This window comes from Culicoides brevitarsis, chromosome 3 (genome assembly GCF_036172545.1).
Source record: "Culicoides brevitarsis isolate CSIRO-B50_1 chromosome 3, AGI_CSIRO_Cbre_v1, whole genome shotgun sequence".
Taxonomy (NCBI): Eukaryota; Metazoa; Arthropoda; class Insecta; order Diptera; family Ceratopogonidae; genus Culicoides; species Culicoides brevitarsis.
Window position 1 is genome coordinate 1,296,641 of NC_087087.1, and position 22,348 is coordinate 1,318,988.

Consider the following 22,348-nt stretch of genomic DNA (forward strand, 5'->3'; position numbering starts at 1 on the left):
TCTGGCGAGAAAAAATGGCACAAACCGGATTTTTTTTTAATGCAAATAGCCTTCTACCAAGCATTAATTTCAATATTTACCTTTGGTTTTTCTTGCGGTAAGTAATCCTGTTTATTGCGCTCTCTTTATGTCGCCTGTCTCCGGCAATATTGTCACGTTCCTACCTTTTACATTGTGTAAGCGGAGAAATTTGCTGCAATTTCCTTCCCTATTTCCGACGTCGAATCCGTCGTAATAACAGGCAAAATTTGTTTGTAAGTAAAATTTTAAGCTTGTAATAGAAGTTTGTTGTTCGTCTAAAGTAGTTTTATCAAAAAAAAAAAAAAAAAAAATAAGATAAAAATTTCGGTACTTTTAAATTAAATTCTTACATTTCTGTCGTCATAAATTTTAAAAGAAACACAACAAAAGACGATTTTTTTTGTTTTTTTGGCAAAAGATAAACTTTTTTGCATACTTGTTTATTTTCTTCTTCTTCATGTAAAGTAACTCCTTCACTAAATAATTCGCCTGATAATGATTAAATAAATTAGCTTTCTTGTTGTTCGTCTCTCATTCTTGTGAACTTTTCTCCTTTAAAAAAAGTTTATCTCTTGCAGATGGATCATCGTCGTCGTCATTAAATGATGCCTTAAATTAGAGACGTACGCACTCAAATTAAAAAAGTTAAAGTCTGGTGAGACTCCTTTGGAAAGCCAGAGTAATGAGAGGGAAAAACTTTTGAAAAGTTTAAAAAGGGAAGCATGAATAAATGTAACACATCACGTGTGAGAAGTAATTTGAAGAGAGGTTTTACAGGAGAGAGCACTCCAACTTGATTGATTTCCCTCAAGGATTTTTTTTTGTGTGGGAAGGGGAAAAGTTCAAAATCAAACGCAGAAGGGCGTCATTACGGAAAAAAAATTCAGGTAGGTGTTTATTTGTTTATTTTTAACTCACAATTGTGTAGAATACTTCGCGAACGGAAGCCTTCAAAATTTTATTAAAGGTAAAATTTTTATGAATATTTTTATAATTTATAAATTTTTATACATATTTTGAATTGAAATCGTAATTTAAACAAATATATTTCTACTTTAGGAAAAAAATTTAAAAAAATTTTTTTTTATCTTTTAATGTTAAAAAAGACTATAAATTAAAGCTTTTAAAAGAGTACTTAAAAGGATATAAAGGCTTATTCCATTCGACTGAACCAAAAAAAAAACAAACGCGATAGCGAGTTCAAAAATAACATTTTTTTTTTAATTTTTTATAATTCATTAAATTAATTCATTATTAATTCATATATTCATTAAAATTTAATTTTAAAATTAATTTTTTTTAATGAAATATTTTTTTGAGGATTTTTTTACTTTTTTTTTTAATTAATTTTTATTTGTAAATTCTTTTAACTTAAATTATTGAGAAAATTTAAAAATTTTTGAGAGATTCTCAATTTTTCGTTTTTTTATATTTAAATATATTTTTTTAATTAATTTTTATTTTTTTTTTTTTTTAATTTTTAAAAATATTTTTTTTTGAGAAAATTTAATTTTTTTTTCTTAAATATTTTTTTTAATTTATGCAAATCTATTTCTATTTTAGGAAAAAAAAATATTAAAAATTCATCTTAAATTTTTGAGAAAATTTAAAAATTTTTAAGAGATTCTCAATCTTTCGTTTTTTTTATATTTAAATATATTTTTTTTTTTTTAAATTTATACAAATCTATTTCTATTTTAGGAAAAAAATAAAAAAAAATATTTAAAATTCGAATCATTTAAAATCTTCGCAATTTCTCATATCGTTCCATATTTGAACAGAAAAAAAATAAATTTTATTTCGTTTGATGGCTTTTTAAAGGCAACAATTCTATAAGAAAACTTACAAACGGAAACATTCTTTGAAGAAAAATTTTCTACTTACCCATGAAATCGTCAATAAAGGTTTTCTCAAACGTGCCGTGAGCTATTTGATGTCGAATGAGGTCAAAAATATCAAAAAAAGAAATACAAACCCATGTAAGTTTCTTGTCAAAAACATGTCTTTAAAAGTTTTGATCGCATCAACAGACACATAAAAAGGAGCATTCCCCACAAAATGTTTGTTCATTTTTATTATGAACACTTGATCCATTCCCTAAATTCCTCATAATTTTACAACTCGCCCATAAATTTCTTGTTAACGTCGCCTAAAAAGTCATTTCCTGCTGCAAATGTGTAAAAATATTGTTAATTGTCGTCATTAAACTTGACTTTAAACTTCGTGCGAGTTAAAAATCTCGTTTTTTCATAAATTCACACTGGACTCGTAAATTTTACTTAATGCCTCATACCATACATGATTTTATATTGTTGTTGGAATAGGAAAAGTTTTATAAATAGATACGGTCTAGATAGTTTGTTTTGTTATAACAAAACTGAATGAATATGAATATGTGAGTTAAAGCCTTTTTTGTTTTTTTTTTGCTTCATAAAAAAGTTGAAAATTGAATTTTTTCTCGTTCCGGATATACCCACAGAGATATCGAGTTGCGTATCAAAGCACATTAGAAAAATTAAGATTTATGATGGAAAAAAGAGATCAATCTGTGCTGAGCGCAAACGTTAAAACTGAAGTCAATAAGAGTAATAACTTGGCAATAACAGGAAAAACAAATCCTTTATGAACCCCATCTGAACCATGATGATGATTTGTGTTGAGTTCCCATATTTTGCTATTTTTTTATATTTACATTCCTCCTGTTTTTTCCAGAGAAACAAACGAGTATTATCAGAAGCCGACATTTTATCATGTGTTTGCACTTGGATGCCTTCGATGATGGAAAGGATGTAATATGACGTGAAACCGAACAGAATCCAATTTTTTGTTTGATTATTACACCTTGGCATTCAAATAGAAGAGAAGGTAAAATGTGATATTTCGCACATCGAGAATTTTTGGCAATATTAATTTAATTTTCATGTGCTACAGTAAAGATGAGAAGGAAACCGAAAAATTTTTATTTTAAAAAAAAAATAATTTTTTTTTTAATTTTTCATCATTTTCATTTTGAAAAAAAATTTTTTTTTTCTCTTGATGTAGTTTTCAAAACAAAACTATGTCAAAGGAAAATTTTTTTTTCAGTTTCAATTTTTTGGCAGCTTTCAAATTTACAGCTTATGAACCATCAAAAAGACATCTGAAAAAATTTTCAGTCATTTTTCCTAATTGAATATGATATTTAACAAAGAAGATTTTTTTTTCTTTAGAAATTTAATATTTTTTTAAATTTAAATTTAATTCAGCATTAATTAAAGCCTTAATTTGCTTAATTTTGACATCCGGAACAAAAGTTATATCTGATTCGAGTGAAATTTTTGATTTTATTAAAAAAGAGGCAATAAGATATTTCTATGAAAATTAAAGTTTTGTATTTAACACAAACATGATACTTTTTAATATTAAAATTCCATGGAAAAATAATTATTATTCAAACGATTCAATCTAAGCTTTGCAAAAATAGCTACAAGATGAAATATTAATCAAGAATCAAACTATTTGATTTAATAAATAATCCATTCAAAGAGTTCATTTCGTTTTATTGATAAGATGAAAATGCGATAAATGCTATTTTTAGTTCAAATATGCAATATAAAGTTCAATTTTCAACAGAAAATCTATTTTTGAACAATTAAAAAATTTTTTTAAAAAATTTTAAAAAATAAAATTTTAAATTAAAAATGAATTAACTTAATTAAAATAATTAATTAATTATTTTTTTTAAATTTAATTTAAAAAAAAAATTAAAATTTAATTCTAATTTCAAGTAATTTAATTTATTTAAATCAATAAATTAAAAAAAAATAATTAAAAACAAAATTTAAAAAAAAATAAATTTTAATTAAATTTAATAAATTTAATTTAATTTAATTATTTTTAAAATTAATTTTAAATTTAATTAAAATTTTAATAAATAAATTAATTTAATTAAATTAAAAAAAATTGAATAAATTTAATTAAAATTTAATTTAAAAAAAAAATAAATTTAATTAAATTTAATTTAAAGTTTAAGTAATTTTAAATTAAAAATTAAAACTTATGAAAAAAAAAATCCTATGTGCGATTTCCCTCCTTCCATCCTGCCACAGTTATTGTTGTTTCTCATTTCGTTCCGTTCTTTTGTGATTTTTAAAACAAATTTTTGTTCGGATGCATGAACATGCAGGAAAAAAAACTACTTCCATAACGGCAGAGATGCAAAAATGAATTTTTTTTAAGCAATATTTTGATATGCATTGAATATAAATTTATCAACGAAGACATATGTGATGTGCAAGTTCGCCGCAGAATTCCATATGCCATGAGTTTGAAAATATGGCAAAATAACTTTGAAGTGAAAATATTTTTGGTAAAAGGTAAAATTGTTACGAACTCTCTTCACATATTTTAATTTGTAAAATTTTCACCCCATTTTCAGCTTATCATTAATCATTGCCGTTTTTTGTCTGGGTTTTTGTTGAAAAATGCACTTTCGTCGAATGAAACAAAAAAAAACTTTCTGCTTAACATTTCCTGTAAAAACTCTGATAAAATTTTGAATAATATTCAAAATAAGGGATTTTGTAACATTATTTGGAAGGATAATAGAAAATAATGTATTCACGATTAACTTTTCTATATTTTTATTTTCTTTTTTTTTCACAGAATATTTATTTTTCTACTTTAACAAAGATTTTTCAAATACATATAAATTATTTTCTTTTTTTACTCAGACCGCTCTTTATCGTTAATGTCACATCCATTTTGGCTTTTGTGAGTACAGGAAATTAGATTCGAGCCAAAATTTAATTCCTGCATGGACAAAAAAATTTTTCTATGAATCTTTTAAAAAAAGTAATTTTTGTTGCTTCCTTAAGCTTCGCGAAAATAGACAAAAAAAATATAATCTCATATATTTATTTAATAGAAAAATGTAATTCCGAAAATATTTTTAGACAAATTTTTTGATAATCCCCCGTGGGAGTATCTTTCACTGCACGAGTAGGAGCAAAAACAATTTTTAACGAAAAAATAAATAAATTTTATATTTTTATCCTCTCTGCAGTTTCAAGAAGGTACTCGTATATTACATCTTGTTAATGTTTTTTTGTTCAATTTTTTGATATTTCTTTTTTTTTTTTTTTTTTTTCATAGGAACACTTGCAACTGAGCTTTCAATTGAGTGAACAACATACATCCTTCCTGTGTTCCAATCTGATGACGAGACGACGTAAAATATCCTGAAGCTCAATCCAAGTAGTTTTTCTGAAAGAAATAAATTTTTATTAAAAAGGATTTCTCGGAGGTAGATGGAGATAGAGAGTTATGCATATGGCAAAGTTTCATTTAAACTCGAAACAAAAATATAGTCTAAACTATTTTTTATTTTATCAACGATGTGTGTGTAATGTGGTTTCTCGCTATCAACAAATAAATATTTCTCTTCTACTTGATAACAAATTGCTCCAAAGGTTTAACCTCATACATATTCCAAGTATTTCGCCTCATATTTGAATAGAAGATGTTGTAGGGTGACATGATAGTTGATGATTTTTGTGTCTTCTGAGACTTTTTTCATGCCTGTTGAACGTTTAAAAGACAAAATTTTGTGTCATGAGTGTCAACTTTTGTTCCTGAGGGAACTTTTTCATCGAAATTTCAACAAAAAAATATGATTTTAGAATTTTTAACGTCTTTTGAGTCTAAAAATTTAAAATTTTTGAGGTTATGTATTCGAAATGGATCTTGAAAAGCCTCTCTCAACCCTTTCGCGAAATCCAAACAATCAAATTATCGCACCTGTCTGAAGAAAAATGTATTTCTTAATACCCGCATTCCCCCGTGACAGCGTTAAAAAAGTATTTTTCCTCCTTTTTACGACGTCGAAACACAGAATCATACAAAATTAACGAGTGCAGAATTTTTTTTCTTCTACAAAAAAAAACAAACAAACGAAAAAAAATATTTAAAAAAAAATAAATAAAAAAAAATTTAAAAAAAAATAAAAAAAATTAATATAAAAAATGAAGTTTTCATGAGAATTTTTGAAAAATTTTTTTTCGCCTATAAAATATTTTAGAAATATTTTTAAAAAATAAATAAAAAATATAAAAAAATAAAAAATATTTAAAAAATTAATAATAAAAATGAAGTTTTAATGAGAATTTCTAAAAAATTTTTTTCGCCTTTAAAATATTTTTAAAAATTAAATAAAAAAAAAAATATAAAAAAAGAAAAATAAAGAATATAAAAAAATTAATAATAAAAAATGAAGTTTTCAATGATAATATCTGAAAAAAATTTTTTTTCGCTTAAAACATCGGGGACGTCAAAACTAACATATTTCTCCATGAAACATATGCTCGAAAACGTTTAATTTCGACAAAAACGCGTTTGCTTCAAAATTTTATGGGCAAATGCAATGTAAATTTTATAAAAAAACGAATAAAAATAAAGAGCAAAACATTATTTGTTATGAAGTGTATTTATTAATAAATACTAAAGTAAAGTAAAGTTATGCAAAGCTCGTACACAGTGTCGAGAAAAATATGAAAAATTTTTATTTATATTTCTTTGTTATTTAACTCTTTATCTTTGCCGCATTCACTGGAGGATTTATAGACAGGGTCGAAAATTTCTCGACACTCTCATGAATATTTTATGCGAGAATTTTTGTTTTTTTTTTCGACAGTTATTTATATCGGTTCTCGGAAATTACAAGTTCAAAGATAAATTTGATATTCCACACGATTATAACTTCCGTAATCTCTGTGTACCTTCACTTCATAAAAAAAGCGAAAAAATCAGTTTAATATGTTTTAGATTAAAAAAGTTTATGTTTCGATAATAATTTCAGTTAGTTTGAATGAATTTCATGTTTTCCGACAGAACTTTTATTTTTCTTTTAGAAAAATTGACGTTTGATCATTTTTTTCCATCAATATTCCCACACACACAAAAATAGCGAAAAAAATCCAATTTAGCTATTTTTGTGTGTGTGTGAAGGTCAAATGAATTAATTTAACGTTTCGTTGAGTGATATCTCAATTTTCTTTGAAATGCGCCCAAGTGACGTCTCCTTCACGGCGGGAACGGGAAATTGTGCGTCATTGCAGCAAAAAAAAAAGGAAAAAAATTCCCGTTTTTATTGCTTATTTATAATTTAAGAATTGGCAGGGTGTGACGTGAAATTTAAAAAAACGCACATTTTTACATACCTAATCAAAATGCGAGTGTCATGAAAATTTGAATAGATTGGTAGTTGTAACGGGAACATTTGTCGTTGTTGTTGTCAATGCAGGCGATGTACAAGACAAAGGCGACGCATCCGTAGGTGTCGGAGGAAAATCCATTATCTCCTCTGTCGATGTGTTTTTCGTGTTGTTCGGTACGGGCGATGCCGTTGTTTGTGTGTAAGATGATGGAACACTTAATAGACTATTATTCTCATTTGGTACCTTCTTCAATGGCGACATGGATTCGTTCCGTGACGAGTGATGGAGATGATATTGTTGCTGATGCTGATGATGATGATGGTGTCTCATGCTGCTACTCGTGTGCAAACGTGACTGAATTGTCGATTGATGCCAATTTATAGAACGATTATTATTGTTACTACTACGACCTATATGGTGCAGTGCAATTTCAGCTAAGTTAATTATATATGCAAGGAAAATATTTTGGCATAATAATATTTAGATTTTTCAGAACAATAGAGGACATCGAAGATAGAATTTTCAAATAGCACGGAAGATAATTCAGTGTCGCGAAATGAGAAACTTTGAAATTATTTGAGTTGAAAATGAAAGTTTTCTTATAAAATGAGATTTTTTATCAAAAATATTCAATTTTTTAAACAAAAATTTTCATTTTGAGTTCAAATTATCAAAAAATTTTGTAACTTTTTTGTTAAAATATTTAGAAATTTTTGTTGATTGGAAGCTTTATTTTTAAATTTGTTAAAAAAAAATCAAATTTTTTAAAAGAATTTTTAAAATATTAATTAAGAGAAAAATGTTATTTAAAGAAAAAATATTTGAGAAATTAAAAAAAATAAATTGAAATTTTTAATTTTTAAAATTTTTTTTCAAAAAAAAAATAAAATTAATTAATAAAAAAAATAAAATTAAAAAATTATTTCATTGCCTTAAAATATTTTTTATTTTTTATTTATTTTTTTTTTTTTTTGTAAAAATTTAAGTTTTGAAATTTGATTTAAAAAAAAATTTTTGAGTTCAATTCTATAATTTTTTCTTAAAATTGTTTTTTAAGATTTAAAAATTATTAGGTATGTGAAAATTTCTTAACTAAAAAATTATCTTATTTGGAAAAAAAAATGATTTAGAGAAATTTTAAATCGAAAAATTAATTATTTTAAATTTGAGATGCTTTTGAAAATTTAAATAAAATTAAAAAAAAACAATTTCAATGGAAAAGTTTTTAAATTGCTTAAAAAATAAAAAAAAATAAATTTTAATTTTTTTTTAATAAATTTTAAGAAAATTATTTTTAGAAATTGATTTTGAACATTTAATAATTTAAAATATTAATTTATTTAAAAAAAATTACTTATTAAATTAAAAAATTTTATTTATTTAACCAAATTTAAACGAAAATTTTGACAATTAAAAAAATTAATTAATTTTTTTTTAATGAATTTAAAGTTAAGCGCTTTGAACTTTTTATATTTTTTTTTAAATTTTCATTCGATATATTTTTCATTTTTTTTTAGAATTATTTTTTTGTGAAAATTTCTCATTAACGAAAATAAGTTTAAAGATCAATTTTTTTCTCTTACCAGATTTCGTTCGACCCAACTCCGAATGCGACTGTTTCTTGCTCAAAATGCCTCCAGTTCCTAATTTTCTCGTGCCCGTTTTCGCCGCGACAGACGGTATATTGAGAAATCGGATACAACAGCAGCAAATTGCTTGTTGAAAGTACACACGAAAACGTCCATTCATCCAATAATAAATAATTGGATTTACCATTGATTGTGCCATGGCGAGCCAATAGAAGCCCAAATACATGTGCTGCGCGTAAGAACTCGAAGTGAATTTCGGATTATGATACGCGTAAATGAAGAATAATTGATAAGGCAACCAGCATATGGCGAAAATGGTACATACGATGATGAACATTCGCACGACCTGAAAATAGATTTTTTTTTTGCGAAAAAGATAAATATTCATAAGAAAATGATGATTATTACGAAATCATGATGCGGATAAATTTAAGAAGAAAAAAAAGTACAGACCTTCTTCTTCGACTTCATCGATTCCATTTGACGTTCCGTGTGTTCGCCAATCGATCGACTGCCCCACAGCTCGCGCCCCATACTCGTGTAGCAAACTAACATGATCATCATGGGAATGGCGTAGGTCACCGTTAAAAATACAATGTTGTAGCTGAAAAAAGAGGTCGAGAAAATTAAATTACCTACTGCCTGAAATAAATCGTAATTCAATTTTTCATCTCATTCCATCGCGTTCGCACTCGGTATTTTTCTACCTGATTTATCGCTTGTTTTTGTCGACACCTATCACTTACATATAATCAGCCATCGATGTCGGATAGCGCCCATCGGGCCATAACATATAGCAAACGGTGCGACTTTTGCCATTCATGTATCTGTAACGATCGCAAAAATAAAATAAATTAATTGCTTAATTTTCATTCATTTATGCATTGTGTGGCATCTCATCTCTTCGCAACGTACGTTTTTGTCATTGTCGTCGAGTACATGATACATGGCGCTGCGAGAAGGCAGCTTGACACCCATATTATCAGCAAAAATATCCGGGCTTTCTTTCGCGAAGTGCGATGCTGCAAGGGACGTACGATGGCAATGTACCTGCAAAAGATTTACAACTTCATTAATTTTATGACGTGCAATAAAAGGACGGGCGCTTCCATTAGATAAAGTAAACTTACATATATTCATAATATTAACATAAAAAGGTAGATACAATAAGAAAATGTTGCATATCTTCCAAAATAACAAATTGAACTTGAATTTTCTCATTTGAATTAGCAAAAAGGCGATTTTCAAATTTTTCAACTGTCATTTTTTGAATTGACATTTACGAATTTTTGCTTAAAAATTCATTAATATTAAAAAAATAATAAAATAAGTTTTAAATGTTTTTTTTTAAAGAAAGCTTAAAACTTATTAATTTTAATCTTTAATTTATTTTCTTCAAATTAAGTTCTTAATTATAATCAAAAAAATGTTCATTGAAATTTGTAAATTGTTTCAAGCTGATTCAAGTTAAATATCAGAAGATAAAAATAAATTTTATATGTTTTTTAAAAGAAAACTTAAAATGTTTTATATTTTATTTAAATATTTCAAATTACAGCTTTAATCAATTTAAATTAAATTTTTAATCAAAAAAAATGTCAATTTAAATAATTTTCTCTAAAAATTTGTAAATCGCCTTTATGCTAATTCGTGTATCTGAAAATATTTTCAATATTTTTTACCAAAAAATGTTTTAACATTAATTTTTATTTATTTTTTTCTTAATTAAATCTTTAATTTTGATCTAAAAATTCTAATTTAAAAAATTTTCATTAAAAATTTTAAAATTGCTTTTATGCTAATTCAAGTTAAGTATAAAGTAAAGATAAAAAATGAAATTAATTTGAATTTTTTTTTTACCAAAATTAAAAATTATCCAAACTTTTTTTAAAAAAATTTTATCTTAAATTTTAATCATAAAAATGTCAATTTAAAAACATTGATCGTTAAAAATTTGAAAATCGCTTCCATGCTAATTCAACTTTTAGAATTAAAATGCATCGAATCTCGATAATTTCAATATTTTCAAAAAAAAAAAATAAATGTGAAACAATTTTTCTGTTTGCATTTACCTTTAAGTAAACATAAAATGAAACAATAACAAGGACCGAATAAACATAAACATGACTTAAATACATAATTGTAATGAATAATGAATGTTTCACAATAAAAATCCCCGAGAAACATTGCTCCATTTTGTTGCTGAGTACTCGCTTTCTTTGCATTTCCTCGTAGTTTTTCTGATTTAATTAATTGTTATCTTTCTAAAAGTTTGTTATTATTTTGTTTTATTTTACCTTTTTCTGCTTTTGTGGTAGGGAAGTCGTTTGTTTGTACAATTTTTCACTTTTGTGGTATATTTTTGATAAGGTTTGCAAAAAGTTTTTTAAAGGTCATTTAATTTGTTTCATCTTGAATTGTTTTCGCTTTCAAAATGGTTTAAATGCGGATATGTTGTTTTCATGAAGATTTCCCTCTTGAATTTTCACGTTACACTGCACTTTAAGGTAATTTATCGCATTTTTCATTGTTTTCCACGATAATTTATTAAATAAATCTTAATTAGTGTTCTTTCCGTTTCAGATATTTCACACAAATCGGCCTCGATGATATCGTGAAGCGACGTAGAAACAAGAAAAAAAATCATCAGAGCTCGGTTTGTGGTTTTTCATTTTTTTGTATAAAAACCAGGGGATCATCAAACTCTTCAGTGCACTCATTAACGAGCTCTTGATTTGTGCGGACCTTCGTAACGGACTTTTTTTTTAATATAAAAATTTATTTTGTGTTCGGTAAATAACGAAAGAGAAAATTTAATTACGATAATGGCAGATGATAAGATTAAAAAGAATCTCCTTCTCATGTTTGAGAGACCACGCGAACCGATTTTCGCTAAAAAGGGAGATAACGTTATCTTCAGTGTGCCGGAGAACTTTCTCACGGAGCGTTACAAGCCGATTGGGACGCAGCTGAGCAATCGGTTTGGCGATGTACGCGAAGAAATTCGTGTCTCGAACATCAGTTTGCCCGATATGAGACCTGTGATGGCGCTCGGGCGCAACGAACAATTCTCCCTTTGGATACCGAGACATCGGAAGATCGCAGGACGTTTGATTGACATTTTTATCGGTAAGGATAATCTCGCCTCTTACTCTCTCTCTCTCATACGCTAAAAAAAAGGTTAAAATGAATGGTCATTCAAACAAAATAAATAAAATAAAAATAAATAAAATTACATTTTGTTGTTCAAGCATCTCTTCATCGTATTATCGTGCTCTGATAACTTTCAATCATTTTGTTCGTGATATGAGTTTTTTGCCGCGTAACAATGTTTCAAATGCTAATTAAATTTTTCACAGGAATGCGCACTGTTAACGATTTGCAAAGTGCTGCTGCGTATGCGAGAGATCGCGTAAACCCTTATTTGTTTCAATATGCCTTGGGTAAGTTAATTATTCAATTAATATTTGACACTTATGATATAATGTTTAAAATTTTACGGAAATAGAATTTATTTTTTTTTTTGATAAGCTTTTTAATTAATTTTTGTTTAAATAAAAGAAAAATTTTAAATTATTTAATTAAAAATATTTAATAAAAATTTTAATTAATTGTTTTTTTTTATTAGAAATTTTTTAAATTAATTTTTTAATTTCATTTTTTTCATTGATTTTTTAAATTTTTCTTATTATTTTTTTTAAATATTTATTTTTTAAATTTTTAATAATTTTTATGATTTACTTTTTTTTATAAAACTTTTAACTTTTAATTCTGAAAACTTCTCAAAAAAGTTATAATAAGCTAAAATTTTTAAAAATTAATAATTATTTAAAATATAAAATATTATTTAAGTAATTTAATTTTATTTGAAAATTTTTAATTAATTAATTTTTTTTAATTTTGAAAATTTTTATAATGGAAAATTATTATTAAATAAAAAATTTTAATTAATTTTATTTTATTTGAATTTTTTAATTAACTTAATTTTTATTATTAATTTTTTTTTTTTTCTGAAAACTCTATAAACGAATATTAAAAGTGAAATTGTTACAAGTTGATTAAAAACTCCCCAAATTGAAAAATTTTTTTAATCAAAATTTTACATTTAATATTCATAGCTGTTGCACTACTCCATCGACCCGATACGAAAAACGTTCCTCTGCCAAGCTTAGCTGAAAGCTTCCCCGACAAATTCGTCGACTCTGCCATTTTCAACAAGTTACGTGAGGAAACATTCGTCAATAACGAGGAAAATGCTCAAATGCGAGTGCCCATTGAGATTCCTCGTGATTACACAGCTTCAGATTTGGTATGTCGTAATTGTCTATTCTCATGAAAAATAATAATTTTCATTTCTCAAAAAAAGGATCCGGAACATCGCTTGTGGTATTTCCGAGAAGATTTGGGCGTAAACTTGCATCATTGGCATTGGTACTATTTACGATATTAAATCTATGTGTTTTCCCTCAATATCCATTAATTTACCGAAAATATTTACGTTTTCATGCATAAATGATATATATATAAATTTTGCAGGCATTTGGTTTATCCATTCGAAGCGACGATGGTTTCATTGGTGAGTTGATCCCCCAAAGACATATTTCTACTTTTACGATAAATGCTTTTCAATTAATCTATATATTTAAGGTGAACAAGTCACGACGAGGAGAATTGTTCTACTATATGCATCAACAGGTAAGTTTTTGTCCTAATTGATGCGATTTTGAGAGAAAAGTGACAAAAATTTATAAATAAAATTTTAAAAGTTTTAATTTTTGAGTAAAAATAAGAAAATTTTTAATTTTTATTTTATTTTATTTTTTTTTTTTTGTAAATTTTTAAGGTCTAAAAAATTTTTGAGAAAAAAATTTAAATAATTTTAACTTTTAAGATTTTTTTATCCAAAATTACAAAAAAAAAAATGTGACTTCTTAAAATAATTTTTTTGAAAAAAAAATTTATATAGAAGTTAATTTTTATTAATTTTTTTGTTAATTCTTTATCTTTAAAATTTTTTTTTCTGAAAGCTGTAAAATTTATGTAATGTCAAAGAATCTTAAAAAATTAAAATTTTTGAGAAAAAATTTGTATAAATTTAACTTTTAAGATTTTTTCATTTAAAATTACAAAAAATAAATATTTACTTCTTTAAAATTATTTTTTGAGTAAAAATGAAAAAAAATATTATATAGAAGTCTAATGTCGAAATTTTCATTTATTTTAATTTTTTTTTTATTTTTTAAAAATTTATTAAAATTAAATTTTTTTTATTTTTTAAAAATTTATTAAAATTATTTTTTTTTTGAGAAAAAATAAAAAATTTTTTTTTTTAACTTTGATAGTTGAAAGTTGAAAATTTTTTTAAATTTATTTTTTTATCAAAAAGTCTTCAAAAAAATTTTTTTTTCTTGACAAATTTTTTAAATTTTTTATTTTTACGAAAAACAGAAAAAAATTATTATTCGAAATTTTTATAAATTTTTTTTCCATTAAAATTTATTTCAATTTTCCCATATTGAACTTTTTAACGACATGCGGTTCATTTTCTCGCTAAACCATTATTATTAATACGTTATCGATATGGGAGTAGAATACAAATTTCTCCGATGTGTACATAATCAAAATATAAAATTTGATGAGTCTGCTTGTTGTGAATAACAATGGAAATTTATGCAACTGAAAGAAAGTCGTTTTCATACAAAAGTCGAGTAATTTTTTGTTTTGAAAACTTGTAAACAAGACTATCTAACTTCAAAAGTAGGGCATCCGAAGCAACAGGGGGTTTAATTTCACCCACGTGAAGTTGCAAAAAGAGCCATCGTGCATATTTAATGCGTTCTTTGTCCATTCAGGTAAATATTTTTCGTATATGAGACAACGAAAAACCACGTCAAGGCAAAAAAAAACCAAACAGTCCATAAAGTGAGTTTAAGTGATGATAAGGCACGTACGAGCCAAGAGAGAAAAAAGTGCTTAAAGTTATTCCGAACTATGTTGAATTTAATATTAGTAGGATAAGAGTCAAGACGATAAGAGATCTGTCGATATAATAAAATTTTGACACGTTTTATTTAGAATTATTGCATGTCAGTGTCAGATCCATTCATCCTTTGCATTATTCTTCGTGAAATTTAACGTTTTTTATGTTTGTCCATTCAAGTGAAAAAAATGTAATTTTTCTTTTGTGTTTTTTTTCGATTGCAGATGGTTGCACGTTACAATTTCGAGCGACTTGGCAACCAATTGGCGCGTGTAAAGCGCTTCAACAACTTCCGAGAACCCATTCCCGAAGGATATTTCCCGAAAATGGACAATTCCGTGGCTTCGCGTGCCTGGCCTGCGCGCGCTGATAACTCCGTGTTGCAAGATTTGAATCGCGAACTCGATCAAATTCGTCAAGATGTCTCGGATTTGGAGCGTTGGCGTGACAGAATCCTCGAAGCAATTCATCAACAAGCTGCCGTCAACGAATCAGGTCAACGCATTCCTCTCGTAGCGGATGGAAGTACCGATAGCGGTATCGATGTGCTCGGAAATATGATTGAATCGAGCATTTTGTCGCCAAATCGTCAAACGTACGGCGACATGCACAATTTTGGTCACGTCTTTTTGTCGTATGCGCACGATCCGAATCACAAACATCTCGAATCGTTCGGCGTGATGGGCGATACGGCAACAGCAATGCGTGATCCCGTTTTCTACAGATGGCATGCCTTCGTCGACGACATGTTCCAAGAGTACAAAGAACAGCTGCCAGCTTACACGACGGAGCAATTGACGTTCCCCGGCATTGAAGTCTCTGCCATTCAAGTTACGTCGCAAGGCGGCAAACCAAATACCTTCCAAACGTTTTGGAATCAAAGCGATGTCGATTTTTCGCGAGGAGTTGATTTTGCGCCACGCGGAAATGTTTTTGTGCGATTTACGCATTTGAATCATACGCCGTACACGTTGATCTTGCAAGTTGAAAATCGTACGGGAGCAACTCGTTTGGGCATGTGTCGCGTTTTTATGGCACCCAAAAATGACGAACGCGGTGTTCAAATGTTGTTCAGGGATCAGCGTTTGTTGATGATCGAACTCGATAAATTCGTTGTGCAATGTAAGAATTTTTTTTAAGAAATTTTTTTAAAAATTTTTAAATTTTTAAAAATTTGAAATTTTTTAAAATTTTAATTTTTTTTTTAAATTTTGAATTTTTTTTAAAATATATTTTTTTTAATTTGATTTTTTTTAAATTTTTAAATATTTTAAAATTTAAAATTTTTTTAAAATTTGAAATTTTTAATAATTTTTTTAAATTTTTTAGTGAATCCAAACACAAATGTTATTCGTCAGAACTCGACAGCATCAACTGTTACTGTTCCATTTGAGCAAACTTTCCGTAATTTGGATCAAAATCGTCCCGCAGCAGGAACAGATGAAGAAGCTGAATTCAATTTCTGTGGATGCGGATGGTAATTTTTTTAAAAATTCATTTTTTTAGCTTTAAAGATGAAGAAAGTTAAAATTTTCTTTAAAAATTTAAATTTTTGATCTTTTAATCAGGATTAAAATTTTATAGAAAAATGTAAAAAATTGGATTTTCAAGTTTAAAATCTCTTAATTAAAATTTTTAACATATGACAGAGATAAAAGATTTAACGAAAAGTCAAATTTTTTGATTTAATTTTTAAAATCTTTTTTTTTTAATTAAAAAAATTATTTTTCTTTTAATTTTAATTTAAATTAAATTAATTTATTTCCTTGAAATGTGAATTAATTTTTTCAATTTAAAAATTTTTAATGAAATTTTTTAAATTTTTCTGAAATTTTCAATTTTTTAACATTTTTGAGACTCAAATATTTTTTTTTCGACACATTTCGAAAATGTAAAAAATTTCTCCAAAAATTTCAAAAATTTTCATTCTTTTTAACTTTTAAAATGATTTCATGAACTAACAAAATCCCTTTTCACAGGCCTCAACACATGTTAATTCCCCGCGGAACTCCGGGCGGCATGCAATGCGATTTATTCGTCATGATTTCCGACTTCGAACTCGACAAAGTCGATCAAAATCTCGTTGGCGCCTGCAACCAAGCTGCTGCTTACTGCGGAATTCGTGATCGTGAATATCCCGATAGACGTCCCATGGGTTATCCGTTCGATCGCGTTTCTCGCACGGGCGCCGATCAACTTGCCAACTTCGTGACGCCCAATATGCGCGTGCAAACTGTTACCATCGTGCACAGTGACACCGTTCGTCGCAGAACCTAACTTTGACAACATAATTTAAAATTAATTAATTTTTTATTGGAAAATGTTTGCGATAAACTTCAAAGTTTTCCCATAACAAACATCATATGCACAATATTTAATAAAAATAAAAAATTGGTATCATGACAACAATTTTGCTCGTTTTTAGTTTATTTATTAAGGCACTCGAGCAAAATGGAACAACTTGTTGAAGTTTAATTTTTATTGTGATTTTTTTTTTGTTTCGTGTCTCAGGCACGTCTCTCGGTTTAACACTCAATTGCAAGAAGCGACTTTGTTGAGAATGACACTTTAATTAATAAATAGTTTGTTTCAATACCTTTCATAAAATAAAAAAAAATAAAAAGACATAAAAAGGATTATACACACCTGTCAAGCGTAATTGCGCACAGCGTGAAGACACTGCAACCCACGGAGACGTTCGCAATAAAGTTATTTATCGTGCAATAGGCAGCTCCAAATGGCCAATCAGAGTTCAGCATGAAGATAAAGTTAAACACACAGTTTAAAGTCGACATCAGTAGATCAGCGAGACTTAAATTGAGCAGAAAATAGTTTGTTACTGTTCGCATCCGACGATGTGCTGCAGCGAAAAATTTGCACGTGCCACAAACAAGGGGAAACAAAGAAGCAAAAATGAAAGAAAAAATTTTTGTACGTGTTAAATTTCTTATTTTTCATCATCAGGTAACATATGCAAGGCAAATAACAAGTGAAGCAAGTGTATTGAAGTTGATGAAAAAAAAAAAAGATTTTTTGCGATGCGTTGAATATGTTATCTGAGTTGTCGTGACAACAAATAATGGAAAACTCAAGAGGTAAAATTTTAAGAGTCTCTAACAATAAAATTTAATTTTTAATAAAAATTCATATGAAAATGTTCTTTTTTAATTTTCAAGACTCACAATGAGATTTTAAGAGTAATTCTTAAGAATGAATAATTTTATCTTATTTTCTTCTTCCTACATATTTTTAATTTTTTATTAAAAATGTTCATAATTTTTTTTATTTTTAATTTTTTTTTATTTATTTTTTTTTTTTTGTAAAATAAAATGTTCGAAGTTTTTTCTTAAATTTTTTAATCATTTTATTTTATATTATTTAAAATAAAATAAAATAATTTTTTATAATAATTCAATAAATAATTGAATTAAATTTTAAAAAATTATTTAATTTGATAAATTTTAAATAATTTATTTAATTTAATTAATTTTTTTTTAAATTAAAAAAAAAATTTTTGGTTGAAATTTAGTTGATTCCATTTAATTAAAAAAAATTACAAATTTTCAAAAATTTTCTTTAATATTTTTTTTAATTATTCAAAAATATTTTCATTTTTGTTTTAAAGAAAATAAATTTTCATAAATATTCAAAAATTTTAATAAATATATTTTTGGTGAAAATTCAGTTAAATTTATTTGATTTAATAAAAAAAAAATTTTTTAATTTTAAAATATATTAAAAGAAAATTAAAAAAGATAGAAATAAATATATTTTTTATAACTTTTTTCAAATTAATTGAAATAATTTTATAAAAATATTTTAATTTATACCTATTTAATAATTTTTTTAAAATTTCTTTAATTTTTTTTTTTACTTTTTAAAAAATTTTCAATTTTTTTTCACATTTTTTTTTATTTTAAAATAGAATAAAATTAAATTTAAAATAAATTAAAAATAAATATATTTTTTAATTTTTTTAAATGAATTATTTTTAAAATAATTTTAAAAATATTTTCAATTTTAAATTTAACAAAAAAAAAATAATTTTGTTTAATCATTTTTTTTTTTAATTTTCATTTCTTTTTTAAATCTTTTAAAAAATTAAAATTTTCAGAAATTAAAAATTCAAAACAAGACACTTTAAAGTTGTTTGAATCCTCTTAAATTTTACTCTCTCTTTTTCCATATATGCTTTCAAGTGTCTTTTAAACGTAACAAAAAGCATTTAACGCACTTGTTTGTTCGACATAGCATTAAAATGTTCCTCTTTTTTCAGACAACTTACCAAGTACGATCCAAATAACAATGGCGTTCCCACTAATAGCAACAACTAAAAAGTAAACAAACAAGAAAGACACACACACATCTGAAAATCATGGCAAAGAAGAGGAACATAGCTTGTGTCAATAATAATTTTACCTAACATTGCGCTGAAGAGACATATCCATATCAGTTGTTGATAGAACGGCAACTCGAATCGTGGATGCGAAAATAAGCAGCTCGTAATATAATTTCTGCAAAGAAGAAAAGAAAAATATCAGAAAGAGAGAAAAATTACTTTCATTCATTCGGATACATCAAATACAATCAGTGAAAGCAAATAATCTTTTAAAATAAATTTGTCCACAAGCTCAAGTGGCATGTTTCTCTCGGAGGATTAAAGTTTTCAATATATGTCTCGAAATCCTTGCTTCGTAGCGTCTTACGAACATTTTACAATATAAGCTTCAACAGATGAATGTTCTTCGCACACAGGGGATGATTTATAATGCAGGATTCGTTTCGCATATAATTACACAATAATTTGAAATCGAATACTCCGGCAGAGCGATAAAACGAAAAATGCATAAAAACACGAACCAACATAATTTATGACATTTAATAACACACGCACACGTAAAATTTATAATTAATAATAGCATCAATTTATTATTTGTGTGATTGCAAAGTGCTGTAATTAAATGTAAATAATTGAAAATTGATGACACGAAATTAAAGCCATTGTTCATTTTACACGACGAAACATCAACTGGATGTCCTTTTGCAAAAAACGCACATTTTGGGAATTGATGCCTGTTGATTCCGTGCGTGTGCCGTTTAAAACTAATCTAATTCAGAAATGGTTCCGTTTTTGTCGAATACTAAATAAATCAATTTATCAATTGAACAGATGTTGAGCATTTTATCGATGCATCATTTTGACACTTGAACGATGCTTCTTCGTGAGGAAATGAAAAATGTTTAAAATTGGATTTTGTACTTTTTTTTTTGTTATTAAAAGTAGGTGAAAAATTAGCATTTCAGAAGATATTTTTAGTGTTGATAGATAAGCATTGAATTTGAAAAAAAAATATTTTCGCTCTTTTTTTTGAATTTTTTTCAATAGATCATTGATTGACCGACAGAAATGCAAAATTTGACTAACTTTTTTTTTGTGTGCATCGAAAAAATTGAATTTTGTCTTGTTAACCGGAAATGTTAGCAAGGAACTTCCGAAAAAAAAATAAAAGGAAGTTGTAGGAATCGGAATTGTATTAACTTTTTCAAAAGTTTGAATGAATGAACTTTGATATTATTCTGATAACGAAATTGAAGGGCAAAAGTTTTTTTTCATGCCATTAAAATTTATTATTCATTGAATTTTTTAAATATTTTTTATTAAATTTTTAAAATTTTTTCATTCAATTTTTTAATTTTAATTTTTTTTTATTGAATTTCTTTTGTTAAGTTTTTAGTTTTTTTTTCATAAAAATTTAATTTTTTTTATTCATTTATTGTAATTTTTTTTTTTCATAAAATTTAAAAAATTTTTTTCTCAAAATTTTTATTCATTTAAATTTTTGTAATTTTTTTTCATTAAATTTTTTTTTTTTTTATTAAATTTTTTTTTTCATCATTAAATTTTTAAAAAATTTTTTTCATTCATTAAATTTTAATTTTTTTTATTTTCATTAAATTTAAAATTTTTTTTTCAATAAATTTTAAATTTTTTTTTATTAAATTTTTAAAATTTTATTTATTAAATATTTTTTATTTTTTTTTTAATTTTTTTTTCATTCATTAAATTGGAAAACAAAATTTTTTTTCATGAAATCGAAAAAAAATTTTTCATTAAATTTTTAAAATGTTTTTTCATTAAAATTAAAAATTTTTTTTTCATTAAATTTTTTAATTTTTTTTTTCATTTTAATTTTCTTTATTTTTTTTTCGAATAATTAATTAATTTATTTAATAAAATATTAAAATAAATTTTTTTTTCATTAAATTTTTTTATTCGTTGTAAATTAAATAAAATTAATTTTTAAAACATTTTAATGCGAGACACAAACTTTTCACAAAACAACTTTTATCCCTGCTTTATCGATAAGAAAAAATTGAATATAAAAAATTGCATGTAACAAAATAACAAGGAAGAAATAAGGCGTAATGTTATCTTATCAGTTTCGAAACTTGATTTCAATAAGAAAAAAAAAGTTTGATAATAAACTTTGACTTCAAGTAGGAGAAAAAAAAATAAAAATATTAAAGTAAGAAAATGACAAATTTAAATTCAAAGAAAAATTATTCAACGATATTTAAATTCAATTTTTTATCATAAATTTCCGTTTTTTACTTGAAATAATAAAATAAATAGTTCAAATTCATTCAAATGATATTTTAATCGAAATTCAAGTTTTTAATTAATTTAAATTCCTCATTTCCTGTTCAAATAAATAAATATCATGTCCAAGAATTCATGATAATTGTCAAAGTTTTGCTTTGCAAACTTCCAACTTGTTACAATTAAAACTTTTTATTTGCATTTCTGTGGAAATCTTTTGAAATCGTTTAATTTATCGTGATTTTCGGGGAAAAAAAACGTAACTTACCTTATATTTCCCGTGAAATTTTCGGGTGTTGGCGTTTGAAGCATCTCCGCAATCAAATCCAATAATTCCGTTTTATTCAAATTGCTAATTAATGTGGAATTATAATCAGTCACCCATGGATATTTGTCTATTGTGTGTTGTGTGCACTTGCTTAACAAGGTAATATTAATTGATGAACTCATTTTTGTTGTTTTGTTGTATTTGTGTAAATAATTATCCACAGCAAATTACACAAAATAGAGTATTCCTGTATTGTGGTTCGAAGCGAAAACCAAAAAGTTTTACATTTCCATTAGGCTAAACAACATCACATTTTCACATAATTTATCGTTGCAAAATGCTCGAATTGTGTTAACATATTATTTTTGAACTTTAACACAAAAGTTACATTTTCACTTCAACTTTTGATGATGATGCTCATTTAGCACGTGTCACAAATTATTCCGGAGATAATTAATTCATCGGCTTATGTGTGCGGCGTGAATTTTTGCAACACTTTGATGTCTCAGTACGTCTAAAATAGATAAATTAACTAATTATGAAAAAAACATGACAAATTGTACGTAATCTGATTTTCGTTTTACGTAACTACTTAAAACTTTTCAATATGCTAAATTTACTTATATTTGTCTAGCTACAAACTTTCGAGTTAATGGATTCGAATGAAACGTGATATAGTTTGCATTATTATTTTAA

At 25.6% G+C, this 22,348-nt stretch overlaps 2 protein-coding genes across 2 annotated transcripts; one reads left to right on the plus strand and one right to left on the minus strand.

The window, feature by feature from the left end:
• Positions 1-7,235: 7,235 nt before the first annotated feature.
• Positions 7,236-21,834, minus strand: LOC134833519 (tachykinin-like peptides receptor 86C). Its single transcript, XM_063847854.1, has 9 exons — positions 21,653-21,834; positions 19,203-19,297; positions 19,069-19,113; positions 17,430-17,643; positions 9,719-9,853; positions 9,550-9,630; positions 9,257-9,407; positions 8,763-9,149; positions 7,236-7,568 (listed from the first exon to the last, which is right to left on the minus strand). Exons 1-9 carry the CDS (start codon positions 21,832-21,834, stop codon positions 7,236-7,238), a joined length of 1,623 nt encoding a protein of 540 aa, XP_063703924.1.
• LOC134835940 (phenoloxidase 2-like) lies at positions 11,538-17,181 on the plus strand. Its single transcript, XM_063850973.1, has 9 exons — positions 11,538-11,932; positions 12,163-12,246; positions 12,922-13,112; positions 13,170-13,234; positions 13,340-13,379; positions 13,451-13,498; positions 15,008-15,905; positions 16,113-16,260; positions 16,763-17,181. The coding sequence occupies exons 1-9, from the start codon at positions 11,629-11,631 to the stop codon at positions 17,058-17,060; spliced, it is 2,076 nt and encodes a 691-aa protein (XP_063707043.1). The 5' UTR covers positions 11,538-11,628; the 3' UTR covers positions 17,061-17,181.
• Positions 21,835-22,348: the final 514 nt, after the last annotated feature.